The sequence below is a fragment of the Pyxicephalus adspersus genome, chromosome 4 (assembly GCF_032062135.1).
Source record: "Pyxicephalus adspersus chromosome 4, UCB_Pads_2.0, whole genome shotgun sequence".
Classification (NCBI taxonomy): domain Eukaryota; kingdom Metazoa; phylum Chordata; class Amphibia; order Anura; family Pyxicephalidae; genus Pyxicephalus; species Pyxicephalus adspersus.
In genome coordinates, this window is record NC_092861.1 from 79549421 (window position 1) to 79570479 (window position 21059).

The following is a 21059-nucleotide window of genomic DNA, read 5'->3' on the forward strand; positions in this document are numbered from 1 at the left end:
CATAGTTGGTCCAGAGGAAGGCAAAAAAAACCCTGGTAAAACTTGCTTCAATAGGGGAAAAAAATTTCTTCCTGATTCCATGAGGCAATCGGATATTCCCTGGATCAACAGTCACTGTTATTTTTCCTTTAAAGCCTTAATACCCAGTTATATTCTGTGCTTCTAGAAAAACATCCAGCTTTTTCTTAAAGCAATCTATAGTAGTTGCTGAAACTACTTCCTGAGAGAGCCGATTCCACATTTTCACAGACCTTACAGTAAAGAATCCCTTCCTTATCTGGAGCTTAAACTTCTTTTCCTCCAGATGCAAAGAGTGCCCTCTTGTTCTTTGTAATGATCTCAGAGTAAATATTAGGGAAGAGAGTTCTCTATATGGACCATTTATATATTTATACGGGGTGATCAAATCCCCCTCCATTCCTTTTAATAATTTAGTTGCCTTTCTCTGCACTCTCTCCAATTCCACAATGTCCTTTTTGTGAACTGGTGACCAAAACTTGACTGAATATTCCAGATGTAGTCTGACCAATACTTTGTACAGGGGCAGGATAATGTCTCCACCTCTGCAGTCTATTCTTCTTTTACAACAACAACATACAAGAAAGTACTTTACTAGCTTTCAATATTGCAGCTTGGCATTGCATGCTGGTATTAAGTCTATGATCCACCAGAACCCCCAGATCTTTTTCTATTTCTGACCTCCCCAAATGTATTCCCCCTAGACAGTATGAAGCATGCATGTTCTTAGCTCCCAAGTGCATAATTTTACATTTATCTATATTGAATGTGATTTGCCACTTGGCTACCCAATCAAACAGTACATCCAAGTCTGCTTGTAGATTATAGATATCCTGTATGGATTTAATTCCATTACATAGTTTGGTGTCATCTGCAAACACAGAAATGGTTTTAATCCCAAACTCTATATCATTTTTGAAGATGTTAAACAGTAAAGGTCCCAACACTGAACCCTGGGGTACACCACTAATAACCCTAGACCAGGGGTCTGCAACCTGCGGCTCCGGAGCCGCATGCGGCTCTTCAGCCTCCTTGTTGTGGCTCCCTTCGGCTGCCGTCCTTTTTACATCTTTTGTTATATTCTTTATAGGTTTCAAATGATGAAGGTGATCCTTCATTTTTATATTTTTGGAATGCCCTTTTCTTGTTTTTTAACATCAGCTGTAAGCCACATAGGTTTTAATTTTAGCTTCTTAAACCTATGACCCATTGGAATATATTTTTCAGTTTGCTTTTGTAGAACAGATTCGAAACATTCCCATTTCTGTTCGGTTCTTTGAGGACAATATTGTCTCCCAGTCCAAGTCACAGAGAGCTGCCTTTAATAATGGAAAATTTGCTCTCTTAAAATTAAAAGGTTTTTATCTTTCCTGTTTTTGCTTCCTGTTCACAGCTAACATTAAATGAAATCATAATATGGTCACTGCTACCCAGATTCTCTTGTATATGCACATTTGTTATAAGCTCTGCATTGTTAGAAAGAACTAGGTCCAGCAGAGTATCATTTCTAGTTGGGGCTTCTATAAACTGTTCCATAAAATTATCTTGTATTAAGTTCACAAATTTCCTCCCTTTTGCTGTTCCTGTAGTGCCATTACTCCAGTCAGTGTCAGGATAGTTGAAATCTCCCATTATATCAAATAGGAGTAATGGGAAAAGTAATGGGAGAAGGATAAAAAAAAGGGGAAAAAGAAAGGGGAGAAGCACCCAGAGAAATAAAGGGAGAGCAATAACTAGGTTTATGTTGGTCAAAAATAGGAAGCACATTGTCTGACACCAAAGACATAATTGCAGAGTATTCCCTGCTGCTTTGAAACATATACCAATACGACTAAATTTCTGAGAAGCGGGAAGTGGTATCCTGCAGGTCATGAGACAGCTCCTCCATATAACAGAGATCCTCCACCCTTCAGAAACCACTCTCCCAAATGGGATGTTATGGGAGATTTCCAGTGGGGTGGGATATAGGATTTGGGGACATTAAGTAAAAACTGAATAATGGAGCATTTGTATCGTCCAGTGGAAGACTTAGTACAGCGGAACAAGAAGCGCTAGGGGGTAAAATGAAAGGAGGTTTCCTGACACTTGCTTCCAGAAACTCTGGATGATTGTACGGTACCACCAGATGTGGGCTAATGTACCCTGGTCCCCCACAGCGTCTCAAACACAAGGGTGAGAAATGTGGTGACACTTGGTGTAGGAGCACGAGGACATAGTACCATCTCAATGACTTTAAAATTACATTCTTTTGGTGCTGATGGAAGATTTCAGAGAGAGACATAATACTGTAGATATTTGGTAGGTAATGGTCTATTTTTTTATATATGTGCTGTTTTCTATTTTATGATAGATAAAAATATTGAAGAACTGTGCAGTCTATGTGTCAAGTTGCAGAAGACCTTGGAAGATGGCGGTTTGCTGGGAAAGCAATGCAAGAGACGATCTATAATCCTGAAGACAATGTTCAAACTGGTAGATGTTGGTTCAGATAGATTGTGCCTAAACCTGGCAAAGCTAATTTTATCGGTAAGCAAAAGCTTTAAGTTGTTCCTCTGTTAGTAGTATAACTGTTTAGTTTTTGGTTCAATTAAGTGATAATGCCTGAAATTAATCATGTCTATAAGGAAGCCCCAAGTCTACCTAGCCTGCTATTGTCAGGGTAAAATCCAAAACGTAGAAAAAAGTTGCTACAAGTGGTAACCCCGAGTCACACTCAGGGTTGGAACACCTGGGGAAGGTTAGTAAATAGGGCGCTTACCTGATTCGGCGGGGTCCCGCGCCGTCCAGCACCGCGATATCCGTCTTTTTTCTTCTTCCTGCTTCTGCATCCGATGAGTCACCGGGGGAGTTCCCGGTGACGTCGGTGCGTGTGTACGTCCCGGCCGGGCGGGGCAGGAAATTCAAAATCCATTTGTATTGCATTCAATACAAAATTACTAATGAATGCAATACATTGGATTTTTATGTGTCAAAGCAGTACATTGTTTTCAAGAACATTTATTTTACAGTATATATAATAGTATGAGTATTATATGTATTTTTTTTTTAATAAATTTTTTTTTTATTACATTTTTATTTTATTTAAATATATAGATTTTTTAATTTATTCAATTTATTGTTTTTAAATGATTTTGTGTTTCAAACCTTATTATACTCATACTATTATATTATACTGTAAAATAAATTTTCATGAAAAACAATGTACCGCTTTTAGACATAAAAAAACAGAAAGGAATGAACCGCTAGGGAGGTTAATACTTGTAAGGTTGCTTCAGCTCTTGTCATATGAGGAATAAATCAACAATTAAGAAAATAGAGTGTTACAATAACTTTATTACATAGTACATAGTATACTGCTTCGTTTGTACATTTGGATATTTACAGTTAAGCTACGTACACACATCCAATGGTTCTCGCCCGATAATCGGCTCGGGGACGATATCGGACCAGAATCTGGCATGTGTACAGCGCCCATCGTCCGAACGACCGTCCTGGCGGATCTACAGACGATAAACGACGAACGATCGTAATGCAATTGAAGGGGAGAGGGCGCAGCGGGGTGCCACTCTGTTGTTCTCCCCTCTCAATAGAGCAGAACAGGGCTGTATGTAAAGCACTTGTTCATGCATCGTGCAGTCCTTAGTCATTTGATAGGATCATGAAAGATCCTTCCCAACAATAATAATTGCACATGTATATGCAGCTTTACTGGTCTGTGTTAGATGGATCAACACTGTACAGCCCACAGGGAGCAAAGCTCTTCTAGCCAGGCTATTTTTTTCATATGCATATGTTCAGGAAAATGCATTAATCTCAACAATAGACAGCCTCCCCCTAGGAGTAAATTGGATTTTCTTTACATGCACAGGAATGTTTTATATAGGTTTCTATAAAAGGGTTTCATGTGTGAGTCAGCATCAGATGTGATACGATACATTGCAGTAACACAATAAAATCGATCTATAAAATGGTCCTGAATTGTGTTGACTGCTTTTGTAGCTGCTTGCTAAAAGTGACTAAAACCATTGCCATCTTGCAGCTTTTATATCAAAATCTGCATGTTTAAAGGCTTCTAGATGATTTGACTGTATGCTTTATAAGTATTTCCTTCTTCTTCAGCTGAAAGTGAGTGGCAAGAACCTCTTGAACATCTGCAAGCTTATATTCAAAATAAGCAGAAGCGAAAACAATGATTGTCTTTTCCAAAATGATGACATGATGGGTGAGATAAACTATTTCTCTTTTAAAGACGCTCCTGAGCTATTCTTCCTTATTTTGCTTGATAAACTAGGTCAACAGTTTTTAACAACTCCCAGAATGATCACTTGTCACATGTGTTTGATTGTCCTTACAAAGTGATAAACTGTAAACTTTACCCCTTTTGGTTATGATGCCAATATTGCATTTCTTAACAAAGGTTGAGGTCTACTGATATATGTCAGCATGTTTGTATTCCCCTTTACTGGTATTTGTAAATACATAAATATAAGAGGGGTGGTAAAGGGAAAGACTGTACATACTTACTGTTCCATATAATTCCTATTGACTTAACCTGAACCCCAGGTACTGTAGATATAAAAAGTGCAAATAAGTGCTGCTCAATAGATGTATTTTTTATTATACAAGCAGTAAAGGTGCATACATTTGATTTGACGTGTATGTATTTTATCTTTGTATTTAGCTTTTTTATTTTTTTACTGAAGTTCAGTTTTTATTGTAGGGATTTCTAGATCAGTCACCACCATCAAAAACAAACTAATGTATTGTGAGAAAAAGTGCTAAAAATCTGTGTATAAAATGAGCAAATAAAGTTGCACACGTTCATATATAATTCCCAGCCATACACTGGAACAAGGTTTTTAAAACATTTAAAACACATATTGGTGTGTTATCACAGTGGTTCAGAGGTTAACACTCTGGCCTTTGCAGCGCTTGATTCCAGGTTTGCACAACAGCCAGGACATTATCTGCATGGAGTTTGCAGGTTATCCTCGTGTTTGCATGAGTTTCCTCCCACAATTCAAAAAGATGCAGTTAGGTTAGTTGACTTCACCTTAAAATTGTCCTTAGACTGTATTATTGACCTACGACTATGGTAGGGACATTAGATTGTGAGCCCCTTTGAGGCACAGCTAGTGACATGACTATGGACTTTGTACAGCGCTGCATAATATGTCGGCGCTAGATAAATACTGTGCAATAATATTTGATAAGGTTACTTAAATCTAACTGATCTGATTTACATGTCTGAAAAAAATCTACATTCCTTGTAAGCCATTATCCATAGTCACTGATATTGTAAATATGGACTTTGTATGTGAAGTGGCAGTCACTGCATAAATACACCAGTGCCCATAATATTGCCAGTTTTGTATGGAGGCCAACTACCTAGCCATTAGCCATTGGTTGAGCATAATAATCCACTTCAATTTTCTTAATTCTTGGTTTTGTAAGGGGTTGTAAAGGATTAAGTGAACTAAATTTCTCTGGCGTACAGACTAATTTCCTCTTTTTACCCTTTTTTATAATATACCCAAATGTACATCATTACACAGTTTGCAGTTTACCACTTCCAAACAAAGAAAAGGACTCAAGGTCAGTTTAATGTCTCTCATGTGTTTGGTCACTCACTACCTGTTAAAGGAATGGGAAATTTAAGTTAAGGGAATACAACAGCACAAACATTTGGTGCCTTAGTGAAGATTTATTTATTTATTTTTTTTTCTTGCTGCCTTTGTGACTCCTTTACTTATTTCCTGTCACTGGGAAAATAAGTGGAGTCAGAGACACTATTAGAAACCTGGGACAATAAAACCCTCTACCATTCTATTCAAAAGTTAAAAAAACAATTTGAATAGGAATTGACAGCCGCCTCTTCTATTTTCCCTCATAGGAACACCCTCTGATCCTTACATACATATCTTTTTTCCAGGTGTCCTCTTTCTGGTCAAATGGTGTCACAAGTCCTCTGAACCTGGTTTATACCCACCCACAAATCCCAAAGCCCAATTAAAACCAACCCTGGCGTTTGCTAACTAAAATTTTTAGAGTCTGGTCATTACACAAGCTTCTTGCAAACTTTGTTTTGATACCTAATCTTCTGTTTTCCTCAGGTGTATTACTAGAGGTCCTAGAGAATGAAGATGCCCGGGCTAACAGTGAAGCTTTTCTTTATTGTTTGGGAACTATCAAATTTCTGTCTTGGAATACAGCTTTCCTGAGTGACTTACTTAGAAAACAAGCAGTGGAAATTCTAATAGAGTTAATGAAGCAGATCATCCATTTCAACACCAGCCCAGAAATGACTTCTGATTTGAGCCATCTGGTAGTGCAGGTCTGTTCTTTCTCATACATATTTTCTTATCTTGGCTGGTTTTGTAGGCCAAAGATCTTTTTTTTTCTGCCCCAATTATACATGATTTTTATCGTTTTGCTGCTAGTGATCTATAAAAAAGGCTTCTGACAGGACCATGTAAGTATTTGTTTGCACAAATCACCCAGCAGCTCTTGTTTTACTAGGAAATTTTAAATTCAATATTTTCATGGGAACACCCCAAGATCACCCCTATAGACACGATGGTATTCATTCACCTCTTTTGAGTTTAAGGGGTTCTCTGGCTACAGAATGCACTTAAATAAATGCAGAAGGTTGTATTTAATAGCATATCACACACACTTCCGCGAAGAAAACAAGGACTAATATAAAACAGAGGTGAACTTTGACTTTTTTTATGTTTTGAGTGAGTTAAATTTAGTAGAAAAACTTGTTGGTAGGAGAAGAACAGATTACACAAAAAAAGAAAATCTGTTATGAATGAATCAAAGCAATCTGATGTGGGGTTATTAATAATAATTAAAGTAGAATTCCAGGCCCAAAATAGTATAGTCCATCATTTGTAAATATAATACTGTAATGCTAACCTTTAATCTGTTGCTGTCCAGAATAATATATTTACAAATACTGTGTATGAATAAGTGTGCATTGAAAGTAAAATATTAGTAAGACTTGACCCAACATGAAAAGCATTGAAGTACTCGCATGAGTTGGTCTTTGGGATGCCCCACTAGTAAATTCCAGTTTATTTTTTATGAAATTGACTGTCACCAGGGCCCATGAAAATTCCAAAATACTGTGTTGTCTTTATAACGGGATTGAGTGGAAATCTCCCATTGGTGAGTTTAATCAATAACACTGTAATTGGGGATTTTCTTCAATGTGAAGACATTTCTTCTTACTTTTACCTTTTGTGTCTACAGGTCAGGAAGTAAAATTAAAGCTACACAAACTGTGACACACAAAATAAAAACCCTTCAGAGATCCATTACTATCCAAAAAGACTGAATATGATTTATTATATGATATGTTGGCAATAGATAAGGTTTAATTTCCCAGTTTTATCTATTAAAGCAGCATATTGGGGAAAAAAAAGCCGCTCAATGTCTATAAGTGCTGAGCATGGGTTATACTTTGTCTATATGGCTAAGAGAGGAACATTAATGCACATGTTCTATAAGAATCTGCTCAGCCAGATAAAAATTACACCAACGAATATTACAATACCAGCAGTATTTCTGCTTTTTCAGCAAAAAAACTTCCTTAAATAAATGTTACAGCAAACATATTTATTATATAAAAATATCCACCGTTTCTATGTTTTCTGAAATTTGGCAAATATTGTTTTACCTCTTTTACTCATATTCATAATATTATTATGTTTCATTTTTTTAAAGCACCAGCATTTATCTAAGCACCATACAAAACACAGATATTGCATATTATAAACCTTCAACAATAATATGCTTTAAAACCACAACCTGTAAATATTTTGTGCCTCTTGTAAGAGAATTGACAAATTCTACAAATTTTATACAGCTGACTGCAACACTGCGGAATTTTGCTGATCTCTCACAGTCAAGGCTAAAATTTCTTGCATGTAATGCTTTACTTGATTTATGCATTCTCTTGGAGATATACATCAATGATAAGGACATCTGCACAAATGTTTCACGGATACTCAGGTGGGTACCAATACTTTCTTTAGTAATTGTCAATTTGAACTAAAGCATACTATATTTGATGCATTGGACATGTGGCTTTGTGTGTGAGACTTTTGAATTCAACCAACTTATAATTGCTCACCAAAATATAAGTAAAACAAATGTGTGTGTGTAAAACAAATGTATTATATGTGTAATTCTTAAAGTCAAATGACTCAAAGTTTGACCCCAGTTGCATGTCTTAGTTATTGTGATGATTGCTGGTTTGCAATTCTGGTTCTGTGGTGGTTCCTGTGATTCACAGATCTCTGCTACATTATGGCATAGTCAGGATGAAAACTTTGCTATTTCCCAATCCAACTTTATGTGTTCTCGCGTGATAAATCTGCTCATTGGACAAATATGGTGATTCTGATTCTTTGTCCAATAAGCAGGCTGGTTGCAAAGCGATCAAACCAGAAAATAGAGTTATCACCTGCCTGGCAATGTAATGGAGATATGAAACAGAATTATGTGTAAGGTATACAAACAAAAAAAAAAGGAGCTGTGACATTTTAACTTTTGGTATTACTTTTCCAGCAAACTTTCTACATTCAATGATTGCTGTACAGCTCTAGCAGATTGCTCCAGATTTTACTATGTGTCCTTGGCTGTGCTTAACAAACATCCAAAGAAACAGGTAAGTGTAGAATGTGTGTATATCTGGGTAAGTTGTTCTACTCTTTCCTCTTAAACTAGCCTAAAACAATTCACTCTATCATGTGTCTATATTTATATAGCACCCACATATTATTCAGCGCTGTACATTAAATAGGGGTTGCAAATGACAGACAGACACAGACGGTGATTCAGGAGGAGGAGAGGACCCTGTCCAGAAGAGCTTACAATCTAAAAGTAAACCTGAGACACCCTGTTAGGAGTGTAACTGTTTAAACTCTCTTTGAATTATACTTTATAGTCGGGCAATACTCTGAGCTGATTAGGGCTTTGTTGCTTTGCACTTGCTGTCATCTGATAGCTAAGGAACTAACATTTGCAGTAGAAGATTTCTGCAGTTGCAATGCTTGGTGTAATCTTTAGGGAAAATGCTGGGCTGGGCTGTGCTGTCTGACAGGAGAGTTTGGATCACAAATCCTTTCAGACCTAACTGTTCATGTATTTGTTCATACATTAGGAAGCCAATGAAAGCGTAAACAAGCACATGGCCTAAGTTTGTTTTACTCTATATCATTGGACTTAGTCATTAATATACAGTTCACCTGTCACAAGTCATTTTTTACATATCTTCAAAGTGCCACCTTCCCTGCTAGTACTAAGGGCCCCAAAGTGTCCATGATCCTATTGGTCATGTCAACCCCCCATATGCACAGGTTCACAGGAGGGATTAAAATAAAGACAAATTATGTAATGTTATGTAATTATAAATATATATATATATATATATATATATATATATATATCAGTAATATAATGTTTCTCAGTTGTCTGATTTTTCTTTTATCGAGGCTGTTATGAAATAACAATTTGCTAATCAAAATACTGTCCCACTAACTGGAACCACAGATAGCACATTTTCTGCCCACATCTAATATCTAATAAGATCAAACAATACATAGCCTTCCATCTAAACAATATCAGTTAGATCTGTCTGTAGGTGTATGTGGTTTCTGCATTTATTTTCTGTATCTCAGGTACAGACATCAGTATCACTCAAATGGTATGTCTTGCTGGAAGTTTTAAAGGCAAGAGCAAGTCTTATGCCAGAGTTGTGTTTATATTTTCTACTTCCCTATTTCTTACTAATATCTTACATTGTGACAGCACCAGACTCTTTTGTCTTCAAAAGCAGATATACTGCTACTGGCCCAGTACTGAACGCTATATAATTTGTGAGACCCTATACTAACAACCTCTAGATTTATGTCTAACTTCCACTTTATTATTACAGTAGATGTAGGTGTCTAGGTATGACTGTGCAGTCTAATAGACACCAGGCCTAGACCATGTCCGCTTGTGCTGATTAATGTGTCTGTTACTCAGCTATACCAGCATGGACAGGTAGAACAAGAAACAGCATTTTTAATATAAAGGACATTGCACCTGTACCACATTGAGGCTAATATATTCTTTCCTGATGTAGAGTAAAAATAAGTATTGAATATCTGAACAGTACTGATTGGGTTGTACCATAATCAAATTTCTGAAATATACAAGCGAAATTGTGCTGCTGCCTTAGACTATAGTTTGTGTGACCTGTCCACATCTGGCTTTTCTTTCTATGTGAAAATAGGGTAAACTTAGATTAATTTTAGCCTAAGGTGTTGTAAATATAGCCACTTAGTGAAATTATAATTCTTAAAAATGCAAATCCTAATTTATATGCAGGATTTACATTTTCAAAATAGACCTTCGTACATAATATGTTTACAGCTACAGAAAAGCTGCAAACTCCGTTTGGCTAGATTTAAATCCACACTGAATTCAACACCCAGATTCTAAGTGTCTTAACAAAAACAACATCAACAGAGTTATGGGAAGCAGTACATCTGCCAGCATTTATACAGCCGGGATGGGATTTTCCTCAGAAGAAAAGCCACAGCTACAGTCAAAAAAAAAAAGAGACACAAACATTTCCTAGAAATCTAAAAAACGCTGGCAGTGAATTTTATTACTGCTAAAAGTTAACAGCTTCAGTGGTCAGGCTATCCTTGAATCGTGTGGCATTAGTCTACCTCATCTTAACAGTTTTTTTTTATTTCCCATATAATTTAACACAACATACCAAGTATCCTGCCAGCAAATAATCAACTGTATTCACAATATTATTTGAGATGCATTGAGAAATCTATGGTATTAGTGTGTGTGCACAGGTGCAGAGAAACACATGTAGCTGACATTTAACATTGTGTGGGTGCTGTGGGATGTAAGTTGGAAGTAAGTTTCATTTATCACACACTGTGTAGGCTGATGGCAAGGAGCAGAGATCGACATAAATTATGTATATTTAAAGAGACATTTGTTGCTACTAGAAGATGAGAGTAGTATAAAAGACCCAAAGGATGACAGTAGGTTTAGTTTAATTATTGAATGATGGTTTGAACAATTTGGAATAAAATCATATCTGATAACTGTTGCGAAAAAAAAGGAAAATTGTTGCCATACTTACCCGTAATTTTCCTTTCCTGGGAACTCCTGATGGCGTACACATGGGTAATCCCGCCCACATTACCCCTCCCAGGACCAACTTTTCCCCAATAAAAAACCTACTGCCACTTAACTCCCTGTTTCGTCTTAAGTATTGCGACAGGACCACAGAGGGTGGGTAACTACGCTGTCAGGAGGAGTTCCCAGGAAAGGAAAATTACAGGTAAGTATGGCAACAATTTTCCCTTTTCCTGGTTCTCCTCCTGACGACGTACAAATGGAATGTAGCAAGCAACCCTACTTGAGGAAGGGCAAAGAAACTTTAAACACGTTATTGCACGTAACACTGAGGCTCCAAACTCAGAATCTGTGTTCATAAAAACATTCAATCTGTAATGTTTGATGAAGGTGTTGGGAGTCTTCCAACTGGGTGCTTTATAAATTATCTCTGTGGAAACTTTTGCATAGGATGCCTATGAGGTTGAGATACCCCCCATTGAGTGGGCTCTCATTTCCTGTGGGGGAGGCAACCCCATAAGGAAATAGGCATATTTAATGGTTTCTAAGATCCAAATTGAGATGATCCTTACCGGGGCCGCTTGACCCCTCTTTGGTCCACTAGGAAACCCAAACATGTTATCTGCCTTTCTAAAACCTTTAGTTCTTTGAACATAAGTAGTGATTATCTGTACCATGTCTAATTTACTCAAATCATCGTATCAGCTGTTTCTTCATTCGTTTCACTCATTGATAGTAATACTCTTTCACAGTTTATGTGGACACAGTAATGGTTGTCCAACCTTCCTTCACCAGGGACACCCCTTTCGAAGGGCAATGACCTGTTCCATGGCAACTCCAAGCAAACTTGCAGTCTCCTAGTCTTGACATGCCTCTTTAAGGCATATTGCACAGACCAATTTAAAAGGCAGGGCTTTAGCCCCACATGCTCAACAAGATCCATTGCCATCATGTGACCTGTTCCCAGAATGGGAGGATGATCTTTCCCTACTCGCTCTAATTAAGGGGGAGCTCATCCCTGCCCCAAGTCCTGGTTTAGAGGACCGTCAGACGGGTAGGAGAGGCCTCATGCCTTGTAATTTTGAGGCGTTTCCTGCCGGGGGTTTTATCCCTATAATGAAGTAGCAAAAAAATGTAAATATCTAATTTAAGGTACCCCTATTGCTACTCCAAAAATTTTTTAAAACATTTCTACCTTAACCGGGATCCTGTTCTTGAGGACAGCGGAGAGGAATCAGAAGCTAAACCCAAACAATGTCAGTTAAATTTTCTCATTATTTAAACAAGCAAAAATAACCAAAAAGGAAAAAAAAAATTAAAAAAAAAAAAAATGTTCCAAATATGTTTCAAAACATTCCAACAGGAAGGAAAAAGTTTCCACTTACCCGACATTGTCTTCAGCACTCACAAAATAACATGGGAAAGTTTCCCCATTTAAATTTGGTGTCACAGGTAGAAGACCAAAACTCAATTCCTGAAATGCTGCAGAATTGTTACTGCACGTGTGCAGGAGATCGCGCATGTGCAGTAACTACCAAATCAAATTCCGCCATCTTGGAAGATGGCAGAAAAGGCATTCATAGAACGCCACTGCGCATACACCAGAAACAGTGCATGCGCAGTACGCTCACAGCCCAGAAGCCTGTGTACTGGAGCTGCATTCCTCCATTGGAGGAATGCAGCTCCCAGAGAAGAGAAGACGCCAGGGGAAGAAAAGAAGAAGCCACCTCACCAGCGTCCGATAGTCCTGGAGCAGGACAGAAAAAAATAGGTAAGTGGAAGGGGTTTTTTATTGGGGAAAAGGTGGTCCTGGGAGGGGTAATATGGGCCGAATTACCCATGTGTACGTCGTCAGGAGGAGGACCAGGAAAAGTGTTTATAAAGCAGAAATAAATAAATGTAACATTTTCTCAGCTCTTCATACCCCAGAGAAATGCTTCCCAAGCATTGCTAGCTTCAGTACTAAATATTTTACATTTGTATGGTTTAATTACTACTTACTGTAATAGTGTTATTTTTGCACTGCAGAAGTTATTGCTGATGGTTCCTTTTTAGTGCAGAGAACAAGGAGAGGATCCCAGTTTTAAAATTGGTGCTTGCTGTTAAAATGTACCTATTCTTTTACTGTAGTAAAAGTATCCTCTTTCTTCCTATGCCATGAGGGCCTGAGACTCTGTTAGGAGTGTAACTGTTTAAACTCTCCTTGAATTATACTTCATAGTGTAAAAAGAAAATGGAAATGAAATTGAATTATTTTATGTTAAAGCCAAACTCTAAGCAGGTAATATTAATACAATATATTTGATATATTTCATTGATATGTTTATTTTAAAAAAGTCAGTGAGTGTATTTTTTCCTAAATCCAAAATACACTGTATGGACAAACTACAGGTTACACCATATGGACAAACTACTGACTTGATTTTAATATTGCCGAAGGCAGTTTCTGTTTGGATGTTATTCACTGCCAGTCACCTCTACAAAGCTTTTAAAAAATGGCTGCCGCTAGTTTGTGAATAGGTTGTTTAATAGGGTAAAGCATTATCCCATTTATTAGACAAGAAATATAAACTTCCCTCATTGTGCTTGCTTGAGTGTCATAAGAGGGCCCATCTATACTGTTTAGCTGGGGACAGGTAACCATCTAAAGTTAATTTAGGAAGCATAAACAGTGAAAAAATATTGGCTATGTTATAGCAGAACTAAACCCTCAAATACTCACCTATGCTTGTGCCATTGCAGGTTGCCTTTCTGCAAAAACAATCAACCTGAATCGGTAAAAGTGGGACTTTAGTTCCAATTTAAATTGTATGTAAAGCTAAACTTTATTTAGTGTTGGATACAGTAGGCAGCAGTTCAAAACTAAGATGAAGATAACAGAAAACATTGAATTTGTTAACAAATCAGATTTTTAAAAAAACGGTTTTAAATTATTATTTTTGGTGAACAATTGCTATAAATAGTTTCCAGTTTTATGAAACTTGGACAGCATAGGGGCCGTCTGAATTTTTCTTTTCTGTTCTGTTCTTTTCTGTTCACCTCTAATTATGCTGAGAAAACAGGCAGATTTTTATACAACAATTACCTGTGTATATCCGTAAATGTTTACTGTGCTTTCACTTGCTTAACAGTCATACTATTTTCATGCACTTTCCCCAGAGTACTTTCTTTCATTATATTATAGAGGGTTGCACTGACAATATTCAGCAGCCCTCTGTAAAGTATGGGGGCAAGCATGCTGATGAAGCAGGCTGTCATTGGTTGATCCCATGCATGGACATTTTTGTCTGCATGTAGCATATCCATCATGTATCCCATATCCATTCTGGCGACAGAAAAGCTCTGATCTCAGAAGTATGATCAACATGATCTGATCACCACTATTCAATATCCCCTTCAAGCTTTTTTCCCTTAAATGTGTCCTTCCCAACAGGGAAACTTCCCTTCACTTCCTGTTATGTCTTTCCAAATGGAGAAAAAAACTGGAACAAGTATCCCAGTTAGAAGATTTTTCCTTACCTCTTGTTTCTTTAATAACTCTTGCGGAGCAATGAATTATTTGTTCCATTCAAAACGTTAAAGTTCCCAGCACAGTTTGGTGTTTTGCATGCACTGTTTTTTATTTACAATACCAGAGTGCATGCATTAAACTCCCCTATAGTTCTGCTTTACAATTTAAGCATCACCCCTACTGCAAACACTTGCATTTGTGTTTTTTTTAATGTACTTGAGGAAGTTTGTGACCAAAACTTGAAACAGTTAAATCCTGAAATATAAACATAAAAATGAGAACTGAAATATGTCAGTTTATGTTGTAACTAGAAAACTATATAAATATATCTTAAAACTACGTAATGTCATAGGTTAAATAAGCATGGGCGACTTGTTTTGGTTCATCCCATCTTACCACAACATTTTCCTGACACTTTGTGGTCAGGGCAGATGTTAATCATCTATATCTAAGTCCAAGAATATCTTCAGTTTGTTACTGGAAGAGTGTACAAGGAAAAAAATATGTGCTGCATACATTCTTCTGGCGTTTCTTCACACTTGGAAAATCAGTGCTCATCAGAGCTTGCCCTGATTGCTAAAAGGAATAGAAAAGTTAATAGCAGTAATAGACTATTGATTAAGTATATAACAAATTCCAGTATGTACAAACTCAAAAATTCAGAACATAAAGTACATTTAGTTAAATATTTGCCTGAATAATATTCTTTCAAATATTTGAAAAGTTGATCTTTTGTTGCAAAAACCAAATGGGTCACCAAATGCCTATGCACCCAGGTATGTGATTGCCATTGTGTCACCTTGTGTCTGCTGATTCAGGAAAAAGTGTTGATTGGCATTCTTTATCTAAATACATCTGAATGTATGTGCTGGCCTCTCAAGATGCTGTCATTGTAGAGCTATGGTGTGCTCATTTTGCTTATTTTTATTGTACTGAAAGTTTATTTTTAGTTTAATAAAAGTTAAATCTTGAATTCACTAACGGTAATTGTTTCCATTTTCCAATTTCAAGTTGCATAATCTGTTTGTAATTGGATATCAATGTTTCTCATTTAAATTTGTACTTTTTTTAGGACCTTGTTGTGCGTATAGTATTTACGCTTAGCAGTTTAACTGCCAAGACAAATACAGCACGTGAAGACTTCTATAAAGTACAAGGGAGCATTAAAACACTAATTAGTTTACTACACATTTACTGTGAACTAGATAAAAAGATCCAGACACCCAGATCTATTCCGAGAAACCCAAATGACCTGAAAAAAACATCTGAAGTTGAAGATATTTTAATAAAAGTAGTAAGCCTGTTGGCTAACCTGTCTGTTAATCCAAATGTTGGCAAAGTTTTGGCTGCTGATCACAACTGTATCTCACGTTTAATTCAGATTCTAGGTGAGTCTTGTTTTTCACTAAAAAAAATCTCTGTATATTTTTATTATATTATGTTTTTCTAGCATTTATTTAAATTTATTTCTCCTGTTTTATATTTGTATCATCTAGGAACATTGTCCACTTTTTACCTCCTTCACAGAAAGCAGAGTTCTCACATTTCTAGGGAAGCTCCTCATTTCTAAGAGTGTTGGATTTAGTGGTTCTTGCTTCTGTTTTTGCTGCTCAACCACAAATTGCAAGTGAAAGTTACATTTAGATAACCTAAATAAGGAGTTATGTTTAATAGTAATGTTGACCTGCAATAAAAATATTATTTCATTTTTAACTAGAAACGTCAAATGTAGAGTCATGACCCTTTGAAGAAGAATAGGACTTATATCATGATGGAGAGCCACAGCTCCCATTTAATGTCATGACAAAAAAGAAGCCAATGTGGCTATTGCCATCTACTGCTTGTTTTTGACTAGAGAAAGATTGGTTCCTGATAATAGCCGCTCATAAAACTCTGCTTCATCAATCTCTCATCCTGCATCAGTCAAAAACAATATTCAGATTAATGTAAACAGATAATTAACTTGTCCAATTATCCTGGGAAATAAAAGTCATAGTTGAAAAAAAACACATGTTCTATCTAGGGGTTACCTTTCTTTGGGGGGAAAAAACATCTACAACGTGCTGAAAATTCAAGACATCCCCATTAAAACTTATTTTCCTTTTGGTTGTTTGGTATGACAGTGCTGCAGCACGCCTTCTGCCCTTTACTGTTCTGAAGCCTTCCAGCTATAGATCTCCAGTGCATCTCCCTATACGTGCACTGAAGGGAAATTTCTATATATACTGTATATAAGACAGAATCAGTTTTTAACGGCAGCAGAGAGAGAGTCAGAAGTTCTGTTGGAGGTAATTTCTTAAACCAACATTTAATAATACACATTTGAAGTATCTTCAAATGTACCAACACCCAATTCCAAAAACTGGAAAGCATGCTGTAACAAAAAATGTAAAAGAACATAAAAATACTTTGCGTTAAATTTGAATTTTTTTTATTGCTGTCCTTGTCTTCCTGTTTCCACAACCTCTAATATTTGTGTACATGCCACAGAGACCGGAAGTAACAGAAAATCTCACCTATTGGGTGAGATCTTTTCTAATCTATGCAAGTTTAAAAAAAATATATGCTGGCTGGAGTTTGTGTTGAATATATGAAAAGCAGGAAGCTGTGCAGAAAATATTATAGATAATACAAAAAAGTGATACAACTACTTGGCTTATTTCTGTAACTGCCTTCAAAGCTTGTGCAGAATTCTCCATAATTGTTTTGAATTTGTTCCTTTATTTCCTAATCTTGAATTGTTTGCTGTGTTTAATAATGATCTCACAACTCCAAATGCTCTTGGTTCTGTTTTGCAATTAGAGTACAAGTCGATGGATGAATGTGAGGAACTGGTGATCAATACCGTAGCAACGCTCAGTAATTTATCTTTCTATGAAAATGACAGCTCTGCTATTACCAAAAGGAGACTTGAGATTTCTAAATGTAAGTCTTCCTTTGTACAGTAATGTGATGTATAGTGGCATTTAAATATTCCCTTTTAGACCCTAGAGAAACTGTAGACCTGGTAAAACTGCTGAATGGATCTCAAGATATAAGAATTGAAGAATGGGGCTGTACTTCCCTTGGCAGCCCACAAGAATATTGTGTATGTATATATATACAAATATATATATATATATATATATATATATAGGGAATACATACAATTCTTCTTTTAAAACCTATACATTAGGCTTTGTGGCCCTAATGCAGGAAAGTAGAGGTTTTGTATGACCATTTTTTACTACAGGGAGGCACTCCAGCACACAGACCTAAATGAAGTGTCAAACCACTTAATTATGTGGGAGTCTTTGTAAGCCTGCTATCCTACATAAAATGTAAACTAAAGCTGGAGATATTTCATCCTTTCATCACAATAGCATTCTTCTTGCCATGGAGCCTCGAGAGATGAGAGTGTGTGTGGAGTTGTTGTGCTAGTGCTTGGCTTGCATTGGCAGCCCCTAATCCCTCTTGTGAAATTACAAATATACTATGTTGAATGTGTGCTGGAAAAGCCTTAAAATTATTATTGAAGGACACAATATACAGTAGATTTTAAGATCTAGACTATTGGCTTGTGCTGTCACTTGGACTCTAGGTACACAATAAAAGAAGCACAGACTAATGGCTGCCCCCGACCTTCATTTCCTAAAGATTTTTTTTTTTATTGGGGAAAACATGTCCAAAATAGTCTTCTTTTTTCAACAGTAATGTTCAAACTGTTGCTTTCGGATAACATGGATGGAATTCTTGAAGCAGTCCGAGTGTTTGGCAATCTCTCTCACTATCAAGATGTCCGGGACTTCATTGTCAAAAACAGTGGTAAGTCCAATAAAGTTACCCAAAGTCAGTATGAAATTCTTTGTTCTGTCATTCTTTGTTGTTTCACCATATAATAGTCTCACAAAGCTTTACCACAAGGATCTTTATTGCAGCCACCTGACTGTAATTTTATCTTTGGACTGAGATGAAAACAACAGATTCTTCTGGTTCCTTCATTTACCAGTAAACCTTTGTATAAAGAACACTTGTGGTCTTCTCCCTGAAATATACATACAGACACAGTCTGACCTTAGCTTTAAAATTCTTGTATTATAGTGTTTTATAAATTCTCTAAAGAGATGATTATGCCAAAACAGAATGAAAACCTGCAATAATATTGGTAAATACATGGAAGCCAAATAGAAACCTGCTTCTAGGACATCCGTCAAAATTACGTTTTGTGTATGGGACTTTATAACTAATTGTATGGAAAACTTTCAGCTGGCAATAACAAAGGCTGCTGTATGGAATTAGCTTTAGAAATCCCAAACCAGAAAAGCATATGAGTAATATTGCTGCTGTGCAGCCCAGCACAAACTGCTCATTATGAGTGTATGTAACATTTTCCCCTCAAACATGTAGTTTGAGCTCAGAAAATCACACAATGCACACTATGCACTATGACACGAATTTAGGAGAATCAGAAATGTTTACTGATCTATACCTATAAGGTCCCTGGTGGGAGCTTGACCCAGGACCCCTCCACTTTTAATGATATTGCTGTACCCTTCCCCTGTTTCATATTTATTTTGTTTTATTTGTTTTCTTGGGCTATACATTTTTAAACTTGAACTAATTCTAAAAAGTATCTTTTACTGAGTTATAAGGAAATGCTTATAATGTTGATGTTTTAGTTCCTCCTCCCCCAACCAGCTACTGCACCACTGCTGTCTATTGATGATGGGAGCACATCAGTAAAACATTTATCATTATTAATGTAATTTCCCAAAAGTGTTTAAAAATGTTCCATTGTTTTGTATTTTATCCCAGTGTATAAATTCCTAGTTACATTACTGGACTCTAGACACCAAAATGTCTGCTACTTTGCCTGCGGAGTAGTGACAAATTTGGCTACTGAGAGCACTACCAGAATCCTGCTGAGAGAAGAAGGGACAATTACAAGGTAAAAGTACAATTTTGTTCTCCACACATTGGGTCTGATTTATATAAGCTCTCCAAGGCTGGAGAGGATAAACTTTCATCAGTGAACCTGTGTGAACCAGCAAGCCTGGAATGGATCTGATTGCGGATTTAAAACATTTGCTAGCAAATGGCAAATTACTTTTAAGAAATCCATTCTAGGTTTGCTGGATCACCCAACTTCACTGATGAAAGTGTATTCTCTCCAGCCTTGGAGAGCTTTAATAAATCCGACCCATTGTGCTGAATCATGTTTGTTGGTATGGCAGGTAGAAGGCTTGTGGTCATTTTGGTGGGGATTCGGGCCTGGGTTCATCACTCTATTATAGCCCTGTATTTGTCAGTGGTAAAATTATTAGGGTTAATAAAGTGTATAAATCATCTGAACCTTAAAGTTCATCTTTAAATTGCAAGGCAGCTATATTGTTTCAGGCAGTCCTCCTCCCACAGTGAGCCTGATTTATTAAAGCTCTGCAACACTGGAGAAAATACACTATCAAGGGTGTATCTGGGCGATCTAGCAAATCCGAAATGGATTTTGCAGAGCTTTAATAAATCAGACTCATTGCTTTTCAAGTGCAGCTGTACCCAGACTATGGGCATTACATGATTTATTCAACCTTACCAAGCAGTAAAACAACTTTAAAAGAAATGCCCACTGACCTCTGTAGTTGCAGATTCTGAGAAGAATCACACACCAAAGCACTGGCTTTAGGTTCTATTTGGTTTCTAGCAGCTGACAAATAGTTTATTGATCTGTTACTGCTTGGTAAGAATTTGTAGATGCTATAATGCCTGTAGTCTGTACTTTACATTAGTACAGCGGTAAATTATGCCACTACCCTTTATTAGATACCATTTGTACATAAATATACCAAGAGGGCCACTGGCATCCAACCAAGCTGCTTTATATAATATTAAAACAGAGTTTGGTAGAGTTGGCTAAAGTGCACAATCCATTATGTTCTTCAAAGCACCAGTTTCCCTGTTGCTATTTCCTCCATTTAATATGAACGCTTCCTCTTTTATTTACCTCAGTAGCTATGTAAAGAAACATATTTGTGTACACGCTCTATATGTTCTTCCTCTGTCTAAATATAATTTTGAGATTTCAGAGTGATTTTCAGTTTCAGAAAGAGCACGTTGACTTATTTGCTTCAAACCACATTTTTTACAATATGCCAAAATCCACATAAACAACTGCTAGCTTAAAGAGATCCTAAAAAACTTACAGGTAAAAGCACAGAAAGACCAAGCACATTTGTTTTTTGTTTTTTTTGGATGTCTATACAAGGGAGGCTTTTTATACGTTAATAGCATGCATCAAATACTGTCATCACATTAACCAGCTGACAAAAAATAGTTCCTTATAACAGAAGACCGCATTTCCTCACTTTTCTGGTGGCTCATTTCCCCTATCGCTCCT

At 36.7% G+C, this 21059-nt stretch overlaps 1 protein-coding gene across 3 annotated transcripts in view; it reads left to right on the forward strand.

Moving 5' to 3' along the window:
- ARMC2 (armadillo repeat containing 2) overlaps nt 1–21059 on the forward strand; it is a 55649-nt gene that overhangs the window by 33270 nt on the left and 1320 nt on the right. For 2 of the 3 annotated variants that reach the window (XM_072408738.1, XM_072408737.1), the window contains exons 8-16: nt 2369–2544; nt 4138–4240; nt 6132–6352; nt 7892–8037; nt 8596–8695; nt 15762–16077; nt 17492–17614; nt 18380–18493; nt 19484–19616. In XM_072408738.1, coding sequence (XP_072264839.1) covers nt 2369–2544; nt 4138–4240; nt 6132–6352; nt 7892–8037; nt 8596–8695; nt 15762–16077; nt 17492–17614; nt 18380–18493; nt 19484–19616 — 1432 coding nt within the window. The remainder of the gene's footprint in view (nt 1–2368; nt 2545–4137; nt 4241–6131; nt 6353–7891; nt 8038–8595; nt 8696–15761; nt 16078–17491; nt 17615–18379; nt 18494–19483; nt 19617–21059) is intronic. The other variant, XM_072408739.1, reaches the window with a different exon arrangement.